General features: G+C 43.9%; 2 protein-coding genes across 4 annotated transcripts; one reads left to right on the forward strand and one right to left on the reverse strand.

The window, feature by feature from the left end:
* Positions 1–821: 821 nt before the first annotated feature.
* Positions 822–8,569, forward strand: abcg2c (ATP-binding cassette, sub-family G (WHITE), member 2c). The gene is given in 17 exon segments (XM_035531619.1): positions 822–994; positions 2,362–2,421; positions 2,556–2,673; positions 3,709–3,864; positions 4,283–4,440; positions 4,719–4,870; positions 5,277–5,369; positions 5,690–5,868; positions 5,968–6,048; positions 6,050–6,120; positions 6,288–6,377; positions 6,472–6,593; positions 6,727–6,769; positions 6,771–6,879; positions 7,079–7,172; positions 7,261–7,297; positions 7,483–8,569. Coding segments are annotated over 17 exon segments (1,884 nt in total). The 3' UTR covers positions 7,631–8,569.
* psap (prosaposin) lies at positions 8,556–19,625 on the reverse strand. Of its 3 annotated transcripts, none has more exons than XM_027023366.2 (15): positions 19,505–19,625; positions 16,272–16,405; positions 16,095–16,169; positions 15,893–16,018; positions 15,297–15,494; positions 15,068–15,211; positions 14,507–14,563; positions 14,167–14,172; positions 12,728–12,874; positions 10,953–11,042; positions 10,535–10,718; positions 10,241–10,404; positions 9,663–9,743; positions 9,346–9,453; positions 8,556–9,176 (listed from the first exon to the last, which is right to left on the reverse strand). In XM_027023366.2, the coding sequence occupies exons 1-15, from the start codon at positions 19,533–19,535 to the stop codon at positions 9,141–9,143; spliced, it is 1,581 nt and encodes a 526-aa protein (XP_026879167.2). In that variant the 5' UTR covers positions 19,536–19,625; the 3' UTR covers positions 8,556–9,140. The 3 variants fall into 3 exon arrangements, with proteins under 3 accessions (XP_026879167.2, XP_026879158.2, XP_026879175.2); XM_027023357.2 differs by having other exon boundaries at positions 10,953–11,045; XM_027023374.2 differs by lacking the exon at positions 14,167–14,172 and having other exon boundaries at positions 10,953–11,045.
* Positions 19,626–19,940: the final 315 nt, after the last annotated feature.

Genomic DNA, 19,940 nt, shown 5'->3' on the forward strand with positions numbered 1-19,940 from the left:
CTACATTAATACACCGCATTACTAAACCAAGACTAAAGGGTTACTGACTCTGCATATAAACATTGTAAAAAAATTTTTTTAACAATTTCATAATGATATGGGCATTTCATCGGGTTAATCGAGTTGCATTCAACTACAGTAATAAGGTTACGTCTGATTTAGTGATCATTTTTGTTATTAAAATCCAATATATTTCCATTCTTTAAGTGCGTCGGGCTGGGAGAAATTGGAGCTATTTATGTCCTGTCGGCGATTATTATGGAATGCAACGTATATTTCCTATAGCCTATTTTATTGAAGTACGCTTCAGATAAGACTGAAAACCAGCCCAAGCCAACACATAACGGTAAGAAAAAATATAAATTGTAAAGTCGTATCTGTTCTACAACAACAACTGCGCTTCCTTCAAAGAGTTATGTCAAGAGACGCACGGTCAGTATTGGCTTGAAGCCCATAGCTGGGAAATATCCGAATAGCGGGAACGAGAAACTTACCATAGCCGCGCATGTATTCGTGAATTTAATGTTCATATAGTATTTGTTTTTAACAGGACTTATGGTTTCTGAATTAAGGTTTATGACAGTGAGTCATAATGTTAAGTTGAACGATCCACGGTCTGCTTCATAAATGACCTCCATTCAGTAGTGGTTCTGTTTCCATAAAATGATCAGTAGTGAATGGTACAGGTGTGTGTGCAACTCTTGCTATAAGTGTTCTGGACAGATCTAAATGGGTTGCCTCCTTCAGTGTTACTATCCACATGCGTCTTAACATCACTTTGACTTCTTCTGCAGGCCAGCGTTTCCAGAGAAGACGCTACCATGGACGAAGGACTAGAATGTGATCGGGTGTCTGTACATGCAGAGGAGGCAGCATTATATTTCCAGGCCCCGGGTCCCACTGTCAGCTTCTACAAGCTCCGCTATTGTGTCAAGAAGCGCACAGGAATAATCAGCGGGAAATGGATGGAGAAGGAGGTTCTCAAAGATGTCAGGTCTGTGTGTGTGTGTGTGTGTGTGTGTGTGCGCGTGTGTGTGTTACCCTTCTGCCCTGGAGCACTGTGTAGATGTTTCAGCTGCACTGTGTGGAGCATCCATAAGGCCATACAAGAGCTTGAAGAATGCAGAGCTCCTCATAATGAATTTCCCTGGACAAGCCACAGTTACCATGAATGCTTGGACATTTTTCACTATGTAGGGCTCTGTCTCATAGAGTGGCTTAATTTTCCCTCTTGCTGGATGATGACAAAAAGTCCCTGAAATCAGGTTCCTGCATGGAAGGCCTTACTCCGTTGTTTTGGTTGACATCCTTTCATGTGCTGCTTTGCCTTTGCATCAGTTTGCTGAAGACTGATGCCACTTTGTGAGGCAGTCATTATAGGAAGTGTTGTATGAAGCTTGCATCCAAATAGCAATTCAGCCAGCGTCTGCCGAGCTGAGCTGTGAGGTGTAGCTCTGGGGGGGGGGGGGGGGGGGGGGGGGGGGGTTCCAAAGAAACTTGCTTCCACAACTTTCCTTCGACATGTGTGTTTGTGATGGTTTTCTTTCAAGCTTTCATGAAATGTTCTGCCTCTGCCCTGCATTAGCTACAGGGTAGTAAGATGTTATTCTTGACCAGTGTTCTTGACCAGTGAAGAGTGGGCCATTGTTAGTCTTTCATTCATACTGTAGCATTCAACTACAGTAATAAGGTTACGTCTGATTTAGTGACCATTTTTCTTATTAAAATCCAATATATTTCCATTGTTTAAGTGCCTCGGGCTGGGAGAAATTGGAGCTGTTTAGTGAAATCAGGACAATATCCTGTCGGCGATTATTATGAAATGCAACGGCTGTTTCCTATAGCCTATTTTATTGAAGTACGCATCAGATAAGACTGAAGACCAGCCCAAGCCAACATATAACGGTAAGAAAAAATATAAAGTGTAAAGTTCGTATCTGTTCTACAACAACAACTGCGCTTCCTTCAAAGAGTTGTCAATAGACGCACGGTCAGTATTGGCTTGAAGCCCATAGCTGGGAAATATCCGAATAACGGCAACGAGAAACTTACCATAGTAGGATGCTCTCTTCAAGGATCCACTCTCTGCCTTGTAGGTACTAATCAAGTTCAGAGAGTTTAATAAAGACACCATCATTTGGTTGATTGCACCATCAGTTGTTTAGTTGTTCAGTCAAGTACTTGTAAAACCCTCACAACTTGATAAATCTGAAGTCATTCCAAAATAATACAATCCACTACTATTTGCTGTAATTATGGTTTGACTGAAGTTGACAAAAGCAGAATTGAATTCTCTAGGATCTGAGTAGCTGGACTCTGTAACTTTTCCCTGTTAGTTTAATGTTCGGTTTTATTATGCAGTGGTATTATGAAGTCTGGGATGAATGCCATCATGGGTCCTACAGGTAGCAGAAAGACATCGTGAGTAACAGTTTTATATATACCTAAAAACAGTTGTTACATTTGAGAGCTGGCCCAAAGCTATGTTATGGATATTTTCATTTAGAATGCTATTGGTTCTCTCTCTTTGTCAATGTTACTGTTCTCCATTCCAGGCTTCTAGATGTACTTGCTGGCAGGAAAGACCCCAAAGGCTTAAAATCAGGCCAGGTTCTGGTTGACAACTCTATTATGACCACCAGAATCCGGCTCTCTGCTGCTTATGTGGTTCAGGTGAGAGATGTTTGCAGCAGTCCATTACATTTGATATTCCGATATAAATATGACATACACAAACACACACAGGCAGGTCTTCAAGACTTAGTTGAATGGAAATAATCCAATCAAAGTCATAAACATATGTCCAGCCAGTCATCAGCTGGCACAATAACCTGGCCAAGAGATGCACTGGAAGATGCTGATGTCAAGATGAGAACTCCTCACAATTCATGGAGCACTTACACCCAAGGTCCAACCTCCAAAGGCTGTATGCCAACTGGAAGCAGGAGAGAAGAGGCCTATAAGAGATCCGCTGTTCAGGATGAGACACAAAGCATCCATGAATACAACCAGCAATGTCCCCCAAGATGAGCTAATGAAAGCAGAGGAGGAGCTGTGGTTGAATATTGCCTTCCATGGAATGTACCACTGACAGATAGCACAGGTGGCTGACATAAGAAAATCCTACCAATGGCTGGAAAAGGCAGGACTACAGGACACCACAGAGGTATCTATCATGGTAGCACAAGATCAGGCATTAAGCTCTAAGTCAACTAAATTACGGGTGTATCACAGCAGACAAGACCCAAGAAGCAGACATTGCAAACAAGCCTCTGAGACAATCCAGCACCTGGTAGCAGGATACCAATTGCTGGCAGGACAAGCATACACAGAGATACACCCAAGTGGGTTATATACAGAATCATTTGTGCAGCATATGAGCTGGACACTCCCAAGTCCAAATGGGAGGAGACGCAGAGAGTGGTGGATACGGCAAGGTTAAGATCCTGTGGGAACTCCAGATCCCGACAGACTCTGGAGGAAGGCCTGGAAGAAGAAGGTGGGGGGGGGGGAGAAGATCTGACCACCCAATGGCAAGCTGAGACAGGAATTTATTATTTTATATGCATATATAAAGTGAAGCACTTGCTTGGAGGGGCAATGAAAGACCTGATACAAAACATCCTGTTCTCTGGAAACCTTGTGTAAGATACACACACACACACACACACACACACAAAATGCAGTGTGTGTACCTCCTTGTTTCAGAATGATGTTCTGATGGGTACTCTGACTGTCAAGGAGAACCTCACATTCTCTGCCAATCTGCGGCTCTCCCCAGCAGACTACACTTCATTAGACAAAGCAGAGAATGTCGACTCGGTCATCCAGGAGCTGGGCTTGAAGGACTGTGCAGACACCAAGGTATTCCTATTCTCCTATTCACTTCACCTAGAATTTCACAGCTGAGCAAGAAGTGTGCAAAGCTGATAAGTGCAGTTGGGCGGTGGGAAGCTCAGTGGTTAAGGCACTTGACTAGTAATCAGAAGGCTGCTGATTCAAGCCCCATCACTGTTGGCTCCCTGAGAAAGACCCTCAACTGCTCAAGTTGTATTTAAATATAATTTTAAGTTTCCTTGGATAAAAGTGTCAGGTTAATGTAAATGCCCTTGTGCTACGAATGGATTCAGAGTACTTTTAAAGGTACTCTAAGTCTCTCTCTCTCTCTCTCTCTCTCTCTCTCTCCCACTTTCTTTCTTTCTTTCTTTCTTTTTTTTTCTTTCTTTCTTTCTTTCTTTCTCTCTCTCTCGCTCTCTCTCTCTCTCTTCCCCCCCCCCCTCAGATTGGCGCAGAGTTTTTGCAGGGAGTATCTGGCGGCGAGAGGAAGAGGTGCAGCATTGGCATGGAGCTTATCACCTCCCCCTCTCTGCTCTTCCTGGATGAGCCCACTACAGGCCTGGACTCCAACACGGCCAGTGCCATCGTCGCCCTTCTGCATAAGTGCGGCTCTGTTACACCCCGCCCGGTGCTCCTTTTTACCACATCCTCCCCACAGCGGCATGTGGACCTACAGGTTTTAGAGGAACCTGCCTAGTTCACAAACACGCACGTTTGAATCTTGTATACTCGTCATGCTCGGGCACGTCTTTTACTGGAATATGCAGCCATTCACATACCCGCTGACCTGTGTCCAACACAGCCAAAAACAATTGATCTTTCTGTCTCACTGGTATCATTCATGTCATTCCTGTTTTTAATCCTCTGTTCTCCCTGTGCAGTCTCTCCAGGAAAGGGAAGACTGTCATCTTTTCCATCCACCAACCTCGCTTTTCCATCTTCCGGCAGTTTGATCACCTTACTCTCCTGAACAAGGGGGAAGTCGTCTACGCAGCAGCTGCAGACCAGGCCATTAGCTACTTCGAAGGACTAGGTACTAGATAAAGCAGTAAAAGCAGGTTCTACAGACCTTTCCCTAAATGACTTCAAAAGATTTGTTTAAGCTGTTGTTGCAAACATTAACTGAGCATTTTTAACCAAACATACATCACCATTTATATCAGTTATTTCTTTAAAAAAAAACTGCCAGCTGCTCATAAATTAAGATTAATTGGTTATATTTTTTTGTCATTACACAGACAAAAAGGCCTTACACAGTAATTTTCACAAAGGTTGAAATGCCACACAATATTAATCAGTAAAGCTGTATTGAACTCAGGCATTATTGCAGAACTGGTCAAGACAGGACAGAATGATACAAGAATGTTCTATTCACACAGATATTTTTTAGTTGCTGTAAAGTGTGTACAGTAATCTTAAAGTTGTGTTCTTTCTCAAAGGTTATAAATGTGAGCCGTTTAATAACCCAGCAGATTTCTTCCTTGACATCACCAATGAAAACTTATTTCCTCAGGGTGATGCTGGCAAATCAGGTACTGGCAAATCAGGTTCTGCTGTCTAAAAAATTTGGTTGTCTGAAGAAACTGTGAATGAATGAACGACTTAATTTCAGTTAACATGATCCGACCTTAACCCTATAGAGGGCTGGATATTGTGAAAACACCTTATATCTCTACCAATGTTTAGAGTAAAACAAGGAAATACAAATTTGTCAATATTCAAGTTCAAAACATTTCTTTGAAATCTTTAGATGATGATCCATGTTAAATAATGTTTAATATGTTTTTCCCCCCCTAAAAAAATGCTGCTCTTGTTCATACTAGTTAGTCATGTCCTCCCTGTGTTTGTTCAGAGACCCTGAATAGTGGTGATATAATGCTGTCGTGTGAGAATCCTCTGGCATTGAGGTACAGGCAGTCATCCCAGTACTGCCAACTCACTGAACATCTGCAGGAGCTGACACAAGGTCTCAGCCTGCAGGCCAAGACAGGCAGTGACCAGGCCTGTTATGCTACGTCCTTCTGTTACCAGGTCAATAGCCATGCCTTGTTTAACTCAAAAGAAAATTATTAGAAATTATTCTAAAGGTTTGTCTTCGTGTGATATATGAAACGGGGTTCTGTTCTATAGCTCAGGTTAGTGAGCAGCCGCACAGTGAAGAACATCCTGAAGAACCCTCAGACCTCCTATGCACAGCTGTTCCTTAACATTTTTCTTCTGCATTCTGGTGGGACTGATCTACTGCCAGATCCCTCACACCTTGCCTGAGGCTCTGCAGAACAGGTGACCTCATGTCAAAGGGTACTGAGAATGTTTTTTGCAGCTATTGTTAAGACAATGATTCTGTGCTTCCGAATAAAAGCAAGTGACTGTCCAAAAGAGACATGAATTCAGTGCTTTGTAAAAGTTTGTTTATTCTAAGTGTGACCAAGGTTTTGTTGACTCTTCAGAACTGGCGCATTCTTCTTCCTGGTCATCAACATGGTCTTTGGCAACCTTTCTGCAGTTGAGCTCTTCATTAGTGACAGAGTACTTTTCATGTAAGCCTATAGTGTGTGTGTGTAGTTGGGTATTTGTTATTTGAGTATAAGCTTGCTTTAAGGGTCATTTCCTTTCCTGCCATTTCCCCCCCAGCCATGAAAATTCCAGTGGCTACTACCGCACATCTGTGTACTTTCTGTCCAAAGTATTTGCTGACCTCATTCCAAACCGCATACTCCCTGTCTTTTTCTCTGCAATTCCATACTTCATGATGGGTGAGTGGATGACCCCATCAATGACTCAGAGGATCAGTGATTCCCAGGCCTGTCCTTACCTGAGACACTAATCTTAACATAAGGGTACATACACTGTGATTACAATATATAATGCTTGCCTTCTCTCCCCTAGCCTTAAAGCCTAAGGTTGAAGCTTTCTTCCTGTTCTGTCTGACTGAGTCTGATCAGTCTAGCAGCAGTGAGCCTGGCTTTCCTGGTCAGTACCAGTGTGGGTTCTTTTGCCATGGCTAACATTCTTATCGCTCTGCCATTTGTTTTCATGATGGTGAGTCTGAGCACCACACATTGTTCCTCAAACCCATGGGAACTCTTAATGCAGAATGTAACATTTGAAAGGAATGTTAGATTTTAGAAGCCATGCTAGACAAATAAATAAAGAGTCGTGGGTATGGGAGATGTAGTTTCCACCATCACCTCACTGTGCTTTTTCCTTCTTGTAACCATATTATCTCAGATATTCTCAGGTGTTTGGCAGCTTCTTGGTGAACCTGAACTCCATGCTCAGCTGGATGTCCTGGCTGAAGTGGTTCAGTATATTCCGCTATGGATTTAACGTGAGTCTCCCCCCCCCCCCCCCCCAGTGGTGTGCTTCTTTGATTCTGGCAGTAATTCACAATCTTGTTCTCCAACAGGGGTTGGCCATCAGAGCTAAGAGAGCAAGTGTTCACCAGCAACTACACAATGTAAGTCTGACAGTCTCAGTGCCTGCCCATGTACAGTGTATAAAACACCCACTATTACAAAAGTGAATCAGATCATGTTAACTGAAGCTGTCAAAGTCCAGATTGTATAGTTACTGTTTTTAAATACTTCTCCAAATTGCTGCCTACCTCCTACCCCCCCCCCCCCCTCTTTTTTTTTTTTAAAGAATGACAGGTGAAATGTATCTGGATCAACAAGAGATTGATCACAGCACCTGGGGATTCTGGCAGAACCTGGTGGCTCTGACAGGCATCATGTGTGTGTGTCTGATGCTCGCCTACGTACAGCTCTGCCGGATCAACCGCTGGAGGTGAGGGAGCAGGGAGAAGTGGAACAACCACCCAGACTGAGCAAACTCAACTATCAATTGATAGTCATAAGACACTTGAATAAATACCAAAATTGTCTTCCCACAAAAAAATAAAAAATAAAATAAAAATAAAAATTTGGGGGGTTAACATACCATGTGTGTGTGAGACAATGAGCCCTACCAGTCTGGCTCGATATACTACTAGACCTGGATCAGACATCCAAGTCAACATTGCCTTGATTTGGCCATTGGATATAGGTCAGCACAAACCCTATACTAGGTAGAAGCATGCTTCTCCAATATAAGTTACACTCTTCAAAAGGCTTCCCAAAATGTGCTTGGTTCAACAATTTAATGTGGGATATGTAGTTAAGAGTCCTGTGTGAGTCAGGCTGCATTAAAAAACTGCACTTCTACAAAATCAGCAAGATGTAGAAGATTAACCTCTTTTGCCTTTGGCACTAGCCCTGCATGAGGGTAAAGGGCAAGTGTTCACCATAACGCGTTACCAAACAGTTTAAAAAGTAACTACAAAATTCAGGCTTACAGTAATCTACCCTTGAATAGGATAAGTGAATGATGGGGTTTAATTGACCATTGAGTGGGTCATAAATGTTACCTGTAAATGAAGGAAAACTCCCCCTTTTGAAATTGTTCACCCCCTACTGGTCTACAAGGTCATAAGCACCCATCCTTTAAACTTGCTGCTTCTGGGATAGCTTGGACAATAACAGCAAATTAAAATGAGTTCTTTACTACATAAATTGATTTGGGTTTCTTTAATTTCATTTAAAAAAAAAAACCGAAAAAAAAAAAAAAAAAACCAAGACAAACCCACAATAGTTCAGTATAAACAGAGCCAAGCAGACTGAAGCTTATGACAATCAAGAGGCAGTAAGGGCAGGCTACCAGAGGTCAAGACAAAATCAGGTCTGGGTTAACAGGACAGCTATTTGAGATTTTTCCTGCCCTCAATGCAAAATCATTTCAAAATATTGAGAATCAACATTGAAATGTCACTGAAACCAGACAAACAAAAGCTCCTAAATTGGTTCCGGCATAAGGAGTAGTTGCAGTTAGAGTGCAGAGGGAGGGGTTTTACATTAAAAGCCCAATAAATGTCCTGACCCCCTCACTCAAGTCACCAATTCTTCACCCCCACCCCCCACCCCCATTACAAACATTGTGTGCAAATAAAAGAAACTGTCTTGGCGGAAAACAGCAAACATTCACAGACTTTAGAGCAAATCAGCAGTTGAAACTTGGTGAATAAACCACTTCTACTCCTCTTGTCAGTAAAACCCCTCTCATTCTTCAGACCCCACCTCCTGAATATAAAACTCCCAAGCAGTAGCCCTCCTCTTCCCCAAAACTAAATTAAATTGTTGCACTTTAATCCATTATTTAGTTTAAGAACCCCTCCCACAGGAGGACATTTTGTTTTAAAACAGGGGAAAGCAGCACTACAGAAATTCTCCTTTAGCTCCTCAGGTCAGTTTGGGCACACAGCACCTCTAACTCCAAACATGGCGCTTGCAGTGATCCACCGCCTGAAAAACAATCAGTTATCATTTACCACCTCAGGAACTACCAGGCACCATTTAAATTTGTTTTGTGGTTTGTTTTTGGTTTCTGTTTTGTTTTGTTTTTTTAATGTGAAAGTCTTTGATCAGTTTTGAGCAGGTGCGAGCACAATAGACGGGTGTGCCCGATACTCACGTTGCAGAGGGAGGCCGTTTCCAAGTTCTTGCACCAGAAAGAGGGTCCCCAGCTGCACTGCTCAAGGCCCAGAAGCTTCTGCACTACCTCGGGACACGCGCCCAGCTTCTGTGGAGCCAGTCCGCACAGAACACACTCAGACAAGGCTTCCAACCCTTTCCACTCGAGAACAGGCAGAGCATGCCCCCACGCCCTCCAGTATATCGAATGCTTTTTGGAGGCAAGCTAGTGTGACAGCCTTATAACCATCTTGTACCATTTCACAACAAACCCTGCATCTTTCCAATGCAGCATGTGCAGAACAGGGAGAGTCTTACCATGCAGACAAAGTCAGGGTCCAGGGTCTGGAGCAACAGCTCCACCAGCATAGGCTCATACTGCTCAACCAGCTGGTCACACTGCACACAGGAACACAGACAGGCAGTGAAGCAGAGGAGGATCCAGGACTGGCAGTTAGCACTCCGACTCCGAAGAGGATCGCAAGATATTTGACATCAATATTTAAGGCATTCCTTTAGGGACCAAGTCCAGCTGTATTGTCACCTGCAGGTGTTATTCCTAATTGTCCACTAAATACAAGTGATTTTTACTCTGAAGATCATGTCTATTCATTCATGTTTCTAAGATGACTCCTAGTTTGTATTCGTAATCATTAGCTGACGAATGTTCTGAAACGGGGTGCGTCAACCATAAATGCAGGAGCAAAGCTTCAGCCTGAGGATGGATTTAAACAGATTTCAGGTGGTTGAACTAGGTTTGGAATGGCTAAACAATAGTCACACTTAAAGGTCATGGCTTTAGGACCACACACAGCATGTGACTGGCACTAAACCATTCTGTAGAGGATCACACTAGCAGTCAGAAGCACACTTGCATAACTCCAGGCCTGACCCACCTGAGTCTTGTACTCATCCGGCAGGAAGTTACAGACTTTCTTCACAGCCTCCTCAATTTCAGCCTGGGTGGCATTCTTCTCCAGGAGCCTGTCCACATAGCGCACAGCCATCTTGCACACGTCACAGAAGCCGCCAGCCTCGAACTCTGCCTTCTCCATCACAGCTGGTGGGGAAGGGGGGGGGGGGGGGGGAGATCCGAGATCAAGAACCTTTTTATTTCTGAAAGGTTTTAAGTTATGCAGTATGACAAATGCAGGAAAGGAAGCAGAATGCGCGCGCACACACGCACTTACGGATAAGGGTGCGGCCTGCCCCATTGCAGAGCCCCAGCACGACGCAAACAGACTTGGGGTCGGCAGCCTGCATGATCAGCTCGATGATCGCCTGGCCGTAGGTCTCAATCAGGTCCTTGCACTGGGCAGTAAGTGTAGATGGCAGGATGTTGCACACTTTCTCCACAGCCTGCACCACTTCCTCCTTAAAAGACCACAGCACAAGGTCAGCACGATACCGCCAAACCAGAAAACATGGATATATAAATGGAACCTGACCTCTACATCAGAAGCTTTCTGAAAAAGGAATTCAAAGACAACAGCACGCAAGCAAGTAGGGTGGCCAAGTACCAGCATTACTTTGAGACCGGCTCTGCAAGTATAACCTGCATGTGATCAGGAAGGCTTCCCCCGCAAACTGTGCCTGCTGATGGCCTACCTCAGTGGTATGATCCTGGATCATATTCTCCAGCTCCCTCATCACAAACTCACAGATGGCACACTGAGGGGGTTCACGTGCACGCACCATCTTCTGACACACAAACACACACTTTGAATTGGTTATAGATGGGGAAAATATAGAAAGGCATGAATATGTAGTATGTACAGTGCATCTGGAAAGTATTTACAGCACATCATGTTAAAGCCTTATTCCAAAACAGATCAAATGAATTTTTAGGGAAAAATTACACACCGCCCCATCCACAATGACAAAGTGAAAAGATTTGTTTGGAATTCATCCAAATCCCCCCCCCCAAAAACAAAACCCACATGTACAGAAGTATTCACAGCCTTTGCTCAATACTTGAAGCACCTTTGGCAGCAATTACAGCCTCAAGTCTTTTCGAGCATGACGCTACAAGTTTGGAACACCTATTTTTGGGCAGCTTCTCCCGTTCTTTGCAGAACCTCTCAAGCTCCATCAGGTTGGATGGGGAGCGTCAGGGCACAGCCATCTCAGATCTCTCCAGAGATGTTCAATCAGGTTAAAGTCTGGGCCGCTCAAGAACAGAGTTGTGCCAAAGCCACTTGTTGGCTGTGTGCTTAGGGTCGTTGTCCTGTTGGAAGATGAACCTTCGGCCCAGTCTGCGGTCCAGAGAGGGTTTTCAAGGATCTCTGTACATTGCTGCATTCATCTTTCCCTCAACCCTGACTGGTCTCCCAGTTCCTGCTGCCGAAAAACAACCCCACAGCATGATGCTGCCATGCTTCACTGTAGGGATGGTACTGGCCAGGTGATGAGCGGTGCCTGGTTTCCTCCAGACATGACACTTGGCATTCAGGCCAAAGAGTTCAATCTTTGTTTCATCAGACCAGAGAAGAGTCCTTCAGGTGCCTTTTGGCAAACTCCAAGCAGGCCATCTTGTGCCTTTTACTGAGGAGTGGCTTCCGTCTGGCCACTACGATACAGGCCTGATTGGTGGAGTGCTGCAGAAATGGTTGTCCTTCTGGAAGGTTCTCCTCTCTCCACAGATCAACACTGAAGCTCTGTCAGAGTGACCCTTGGGTTCTTGGTCACCTCCCTGACTAAGACCCTTCTACCCTGATCACTCAGATGGGCTAGGCAGCCTGCTCTAGGAAGAGTTCTGGTAGTTCCAACCTTCTATTTACAGAGCCCACTGTGCTCATTGGGATCTTCAATGCTGCAGAAATTTTTCCCCTATACCCTTCCCCCAAGCTGTGCCTCAATATAATCCTGTCTCGGAGGTCTACAGACAATTCCTTGGATTTCATGGCTTGGTTTGTGCTCTGAAATACTGCCAACTATGGGACCTTATACAGACAGGTGTGTGCACGCGCCTTTCCAAATCATGTCCAATCAATTGGATTTACCACCGGTGGCCTCCAATCAAGTTGTCGAAACAACTGAAGGATGATCAGTGGAAACAAGAGGCACCTGAGCACAATTCTGAGTGTCATGGCAAAGGCTGTGAATGCTTATGTACAGTGTGCTTTTTTTTTTTATATAAACTTGAAACAAATTCCATCATTTTTCACTGTGTCATCATTATGCGGTAGTGTATTAATCCATTTTGGAATAAGGCTATAACACAATGTTGAAAAAATGGAGCACTGAATACTTTTCAGATGCACTGTATATGTTCAAACATGTATATGCACATGCTATACTGTTGCATGCTGCATCAAACAGCCAAACAGCAATTAAATCTTCAGTTTCAGGCCAAACTGAAGATGCAGGGTGGGCTGCTTTACCTTTGCAGACTTGAGAGAGGTGGCCTCAACCACTTTAGTCGCAGGGACAGTTTTCACCAGGGGGATGGATTTGGCTGCCACCAGCGTGTACATGGGCATGGGGCTGGAGGAACAGACACCAATGCGGGTGCAGATGTCTTTCGGTTGCTACAGGGAGGAGGAACAAGAGTGCATAGATGAAAGTTGTAAACAAGGGCAACAGTGAGGAACCAGCGAATGTACATTGGACACAAGAGTAACCAGTATAAGTGTACAGTGGAGAATCATGCACGCAGCATTTGGAGTGCAAAGCCCAGTTTCCCCCAGAAACCACTTGAGCCCATCATAAATGGGAGAGTGAGCATAATTCTAAAGTACTCTATTCAATCAATCATATAAAGAAAGTAAGCTGCGATGGCTTTGGACAACTATGCTCCGTTTGGTCTGGATACAGCCATGCGAGTACCTCTAGACTCAAGTCATGCACTACATGTTGTAAAGCTCCACAGAGCAGCCATGCCTCTCACCATCCACAGCACACAGCAGGTTTTACTGCAGCCAGGCATGCAAGTCACCAAACCACATCAGACAGGCAAAGGCCTTGGGTCACTTCTAATGACTGTTGGGACACGGGCAATCCAAAACAAAAAGCCCAACTCCAGTCCGAGAACCGCAGTTCTGCAGTTGTGATTAAAACACTCAAGACAACCAAGACACACTGGAACAGGAAAGTCTCCACAGGAAAAGCATGTTTCACATGGGTGATTCATGCCAGAATCTGGACACAAGTCTGTACAACTTCCCCCAAGCAACAAAAAATAAGGACGCTTTTGACGTGGCCCTGGGGTCAGGTTGCAGCGTGATCACATCAACGTGGGTTTCGGTTCTTGGGCATTAGTACGCCATGATCGTTTCACACCTCATGCGAGTCATTTCAGACGCCATCATCCAGGTAATGATGATCACACTAAAACTATGAGGGGAGTCCCAATACCCAGGACAAAAAGCAAACTCTTTTACAAGATATTTATACATTCATCCAAATTAGAGCAGAGATGAAGCTAAACAAGGTTGTGGGCTTCCAGAACTCGAGTTGGGCACCCTGCTCTAAAAATATGTAGATAAAGGACTATGCAGAACAAAGCATTTAGACAAAACACGAGCATGCTAACCACCACTATAAAGAAAAGGAAAAGCTGAAGTTGAAGGGTATTCTGCAGATTAAAATGCACTCTGGGAGGTGGCAGGTAGCAAGTGTGAATGAATAATGGGTATACTGGCAGGTTAATGAACATGCTTAAAATAAATGTTTTAATACTGTGAGTAACTATTCTATAACTGCACAGGTTAACAATGGTTACCCACAGCACAGGCAAGTATGCCCCCCCCCCCAAAAAAAACAAACAAACCCCCCCCCCACACACTACGGGTGAGGCTAGCAGATTAATACTGAGACCTACCTCCTCCTGCAGATCAAAGGGGAAAAGAAAGAGAAAGACAGAAACAGGTAGAAGGAAGGCAATCAAGAGGGGGGAGGGAATAAAATAAAGAGAACACAAGTGATTAGAGAATGTGGATGAGACCAGCAGGCAGGCAGAGTGGCTGTAAGACTGCACACAGGCTTATTGGAGGGAGAAAACCAAAGCCAGACTGGCTCTGTAAAAAGGCCAAGCATATACAACACAGACCACTGCATAAAATGAAACCAACTGGGCCAAAAGTAAACCAGGTATATAAAAGGTACATGTGGATGCCCTGATTCAATGTGACGAGGTGAAGAGTGAGCTGTGTGGTACTCACCATAGACATGAGCTGCTGAATTACAAGAGAACCATACTGGCTCACGTACTGCTTGCACTGTGGAAGAGAGGACAGAGTTCACCAAAGCAACCATACCATCACTGAACAAAGTCAACTCTCTAGCCCAAGTGGGTGGGCACCTCCTTAAACCCCCACCCAACAACCCACCCCCCCCCCCCCCCACACACACACACACACACACACACAACTGTTCATAAGGCCCAATCAAAAATGGTGGACAGTAGGGAGTTCACTTGTTTAACAGTCACCATTACATAGGCACTGGGTACTACTGTTTTGGGAAATGCAGAATACCTAAAAAGCAAGACAGGTTTAAGTCAAATGAGCAATAAACAAAACCCAACCATATTATTTACATAATTTCCTTTGTTCAGTTCAAATTACACTATTAGCTCAGCATACCATAACATACTTTGTGCCATTTTTGTTTTGCAACTCTGAAGCAACTGTAAAGCTATACGATGGTCCAAGTTACTTCCCCCCCACCTTCAAAACTATACTTGCTTCAAGGTACACCCCACTGAAGGTGAAGACTCTTACCATGTCGCACAAGCCAGGCCCCAACAGTTCACACTGGCTCTCCAGCTCCGTGATCAAAGAATTGACAAAGGTGGCGTTGCCTTTGGCTTCGTTCTGAAAGTCAGTGATAAACTGCACGCAGGATGCACACACGTCTCCAGTTGCCTGTGGGTGAGCACACGCCACCAGGTTCGTTAATCCAACAGACAACACAGTAAGGACCTCAGTGAGAGAGGAGCGGGGTCTTTACCTCTTCAAGGGCATCTGTCTCCTCTTTATTGGCTGCCTCCTCAGGAAAGAGGAGCTGAGGGATGTTGAGCAACATGGGGCTGATGCGCTGGGACAGGTCTACCTGGGGAATCTCATTAGACACGAGCTGAGCTTTGGCGAGGCCCTCCTGCTGAGTCACGCACAGGCCGAGGGCACCACACACCACGCTTGGGTCCTCCTGAAGAGAGGTGAGCACAGCAGCATCTTGGAGCACGATCCTGATCGCGTGCACAGAACACGCCGTTCGATCAGCTTAAACAATCGTTTCTTTGATTGTGATCCACAGTACAGGGAAACGACCAGTTACATGTAAGCTCTTTAAGGGAGTAGGTCAAACAAAGAGCAGTCTGTTCCTCCTCCCACAAGCACCATCAAAGCAATCTATTCACAGAGCACCCTTAATTCTACTACAACAAAATCAGCTCTTGTGGAAAAAGCCACAGGGAGCGTACTCAATACAAAACAACGTCATTATGACAATCACCAAGACGATGTTGCATCTGGCGTCAACAGACCAGTTCAAATGTTTGAGCCTGACTTGGCAGTGCATGTACAGCTCCATTCAGCTCATCTTACCAGCTCTCCTTTAATGATGCCCATGAGGATGGGGTAGTAATTGTCCACCATCTCCTTGCACTCTGTAGCCAGGTCCTCATCTGGAATCAGCTGGCAGGTTTTCTCCATGTAGCCCAGAAGCTCAGACTAAACATACACATTCATGAGCACAGAAAAGCAAAAGCTTATAAATCAGCATGCAACAAGCTCCCACAATACTTACTTCTGTGGAGTTTTCCTTGAGTAGCTGGTCCACCACAATCACCACCTCTCTGCATAAATCACATGGCACAGATTTCTGTGGAAATTAAGTCACAATTAGGAGGGGAAAAAAAAACCAAAAACAAACCCACACAGGTGGTGTTCACAACTGTGGTGCCAAAGTGCATAATTAACTAACCATCTGAGGCTGGCTCCACACATTCTGTTGGCAGTGGGGCACTGCTCCACAAAGGGAGGCTGTCTTGACATTTTGGCACCAGTAGGGGGGGCCACGGGCACATTGCTCTGTGCCCAGCAGTGGGGTTGCCACAGCTGAAAGAGAAAACAGGGGGGGGTCCATTTACACCAGCTAACCATCCTGTGCCAGACTTCATCTGAGGCTCCAATCTTTAAATGCCACTGGCAAAGAGTGAGCAGCCAGGAAACTCAACACACACACAGGGAATCCAAGCAGGCAAAAGGAAGTTTGTTACACAGAAAAGAAAGTTCCAGGCTGCCCAAAGAAATGGGATTGGTTGTCTAAGCATAGTTCCCCATTCTGAACAGTCATCTTAGTCACAGCCATAGAAGTCCTTTCATTGCCTTCTTATAGGACCATTACAGACAGGCAAAACTGGAGATCTGAAACAGGGGATGAAGAACAAATCCCCAGAGGTTCCTTAAAAAGACAACAGCTATCAGTGTCGAACTAAAAACAGGTAAAATTGCAATCCAGTTAGGTGCAGGCCATCAACAATCGGATGGGGGGGGGGGGGGGGGGGGGGGGGGGAATAAAAAATAAATAAATAAAAAATTGCAGACGATCTGTCAAGACTAGAATATCAGCTGCAAACAAACTCCTTTGTTTTCGGCTTTGGAACGAGGCTTATGGTGCTAGAGGCCAGGATCAAGTAGCCTACTCACCTTTATCTGCTCTTAAGGCAAGCACTTCACAAACGGGTGGAAAGGCAATTTTGAGAAGATAAGCTCCTCAGTCAAATCAAGATTAGTTACCTCAGCATTCTCTGCAAATTGACAATATGTACACTTCAAAACAAGGGAGGGGTCGAGGAAAGCGCAGACGCTCATTGACCCAAGTGATAAAGTTCACTGCATGCATGAGGCTGCCTTTAAACTCTGATCAGCACTGTGATACTAGCAGTTCTGTCAGCATCACATGAGCCAAAAGCCCGCATGAGGACAAAACTAAAACTCTTATAGCAGCTCCTTAGAACAATTATCCAGACACGTGCTCTTTAGTCAGTCAAACGAGGTCATGCATGAAGACAACAATAAAGGACAAGCAGATACAATATTCTAGGACAGGCCTGTACCCTGTGTCTTCTGAACAGAGAGCTTTTTAAAACCTGACTAAAATGTTCATACTAGTACAGAACCCCTTGATGTTAATGACCAATTTAAGCATTAATTAGGTTGTGGCACAGCTTAAATGAAAGCTTTCTGGGATAAGAAAAAGACCTAGCTCCTCTGTAGATGACAGCTTTGCATCAGCATTGCTCAGCCAGTAAGACATTTCTAAGTGTGGTTTACTCCATTTTATTAAAAAAAAAAAAAAAAAAAAGTTTAAGGCATTTAAAGTAGGCAACTTTGAATATTCAGTCTATTGAAACTAGGCACAGAAAAGTGGGTCACAGCACACAGTATGATTGTTAGTTATTGACAGAATATGGCATACCACTTATTTGGTTTATAAAATAGAACTGCCCAGGAACGCTAATGGTGTGAATGTGTAATGGTGTGAATGTGGACTTCCGTATAGTTGAACCCTTATACAGAGTTCTCTTCTTTGTATGATAAGGTCATGCTTAAAGAGCAGTCATGGCTGTAAGGAATGTCAATTTCAGCAACCCACATCACATGTTACCTAAAAAAAAAACAACTTTAAAAGACAAGTGCTAAAAAGTGATGCCTGGAAGCAGTTTGCAGTAATCAAAGTTGACAGATACAGTACTGCACTGAAAATTACAATACAGGTTGTCAAAGGTTGGATGTGACAGTCTAACCAAAATGTAACCAAAACATTCAAATGGAGGCTGTCAGCAAAGTGTCTTGGTGAAAAAGTAAGCATTTGAAGTCTTATGCAAGACAGCTGAAAAATAACATGCATGTTACCACACAACTTTACAGCCTAAAGAGCTCTAGGCCAGCATTTAGCAACCAGGCTGCCTTAGATGCTCAACAAAATAATACAAAGTGCATCGAAGCAAGACCAAACAAAGCCTGCTGAGCTTGTCTTGAAGGAACAAAATGCATCTTTGCAGCTGGCTAGCTTTTCAAAGATTGTATTTCGAACCAAGAGAAAATCTGCCATACAAGTTGAGAGCTTTTCACAATCAGGAAAACAAATCTCATGACCAAAAAGATGAAGTGAAAACTGTGGGTGTAAGTCACAAGACAGAAGACAAAAGAGGAATACTTCTAGAAAACTGCATAGTAGAATTAGCAAATAATATTCAAATAGATTGTGTGGACGCAAATGTGGCGTTGATGCTTCTGGGGTTACAAAATTCAGTTTCACTTGCTACTTTAGCGACATTACACAGATCTTATATCGACCAGACAAACAAGAGGATAACCAACTAAGGAAACAAACGCTGGCATGATAACTTACTAACGTTAGCTTTAAGTCAATAAGCCTGATTTGCTCAACGAAATGGCTCATAACACCTTGGAGTAAAGACTTTGATGAGTCATCTGTGGAGGAAGTAGATAACTACCAATGTATTAAAACTTTAACCCACAGACTTAGAGACACGACAGTAACTGCTCAGCAGTACTTTTAATGAGAAGTCACAACTTACTGGCCGCTAGATTAGGGTGTGTTCAATTTCTTGGTAGACAGTAAACATGAAAAACAAGGTAGTTAGCTGGTTAACTAACTAGCTAACTGCTAGCGCTAACGTGCTACAGCATATAAAAGCGGCCTTCCTAAAAGACCCCAATCCATACTAGATTTTACAAGGTAAAACCTCGTTAGCTACTGCCAAGTAGCAAGTGTAGATAGTTAACCTAGCTATCTTAGATAGATAACGCTAGTAATGTCATCATAACTATGCTAGCATACATAGCTATATGAAGCGAGGAAATCCCACGCCAATCAACACAAATAAAACCACCTCCTTGCTTCAGATACAGTCAATGACAGTACGGTGCTTTAAACCCAAACATTCCAAAGGCTACCTCAGCGCGGCGAATCGCCCTTCAACTAATAGGTTTTAAAATATTAGCTAGTGTCTTTAATAGACAAATAGCTAGCTAGCCATGTAGCTGGTGCATTTGGAATGCTAGCTACCGAGTTGTTTATCAAAACACCCCTTCCACCATACTACCTAATTACAGAACTAACTTATTTCAAATTAGCTAGCTACGTAACCTAGCAAAACTAAAGAGCCGTGTGTGTAAATTCCTTACCCGTGGAAACAAAAAGAAGCGCAAGAAACATCCTGACTTCGGCGGCGAGTTATTACAAACCCTGTTGCTGCCCTTATCGCTAGGCGTTGTTCGGTGTAGCTACTGCACTGCGGGTCGCTCGACGTCAGTTAAATTGTTGCCACTGTCAGGTGACTCAGTCACGTGATCAGTGGTTTTTGATAGGTAGCTGAGCGTCGAGCGCCGCTAATGTAAAATGGAAGCCTTAAATGCAAAACCCAGTCGACATTAGTTAATAGCTAATTTTTTTTTTTTTTTCAAATTTCTGATTTGTGAGTAAACCATTTCTTAGTAAACCTGTATTTTTAGATATTCAAAGAATGCTCAACACTTACCCCTTATCAAAGTGTAACTTTAAAACCACTGAACACATTTGATGTAATCACATCTACAGCCTGTTGATAGCACCACATACAAA

Source organism: Electrophorus electricus, chromosome 11 (genome assembly GCF_013358815.1).
Source record: "Electrophorus electricus isolate fEleEle1 chromosome 11, fEleEle1.pri, whole genome shotgun sequence".
Taxonomy (NCBI): domain Eukaryota; kingdom Metazoa; phylum Chordata; class Actinopteri; order Gymnotiformes; family Gymnotidae; genus Electrophorus; species Electrophorus electricus.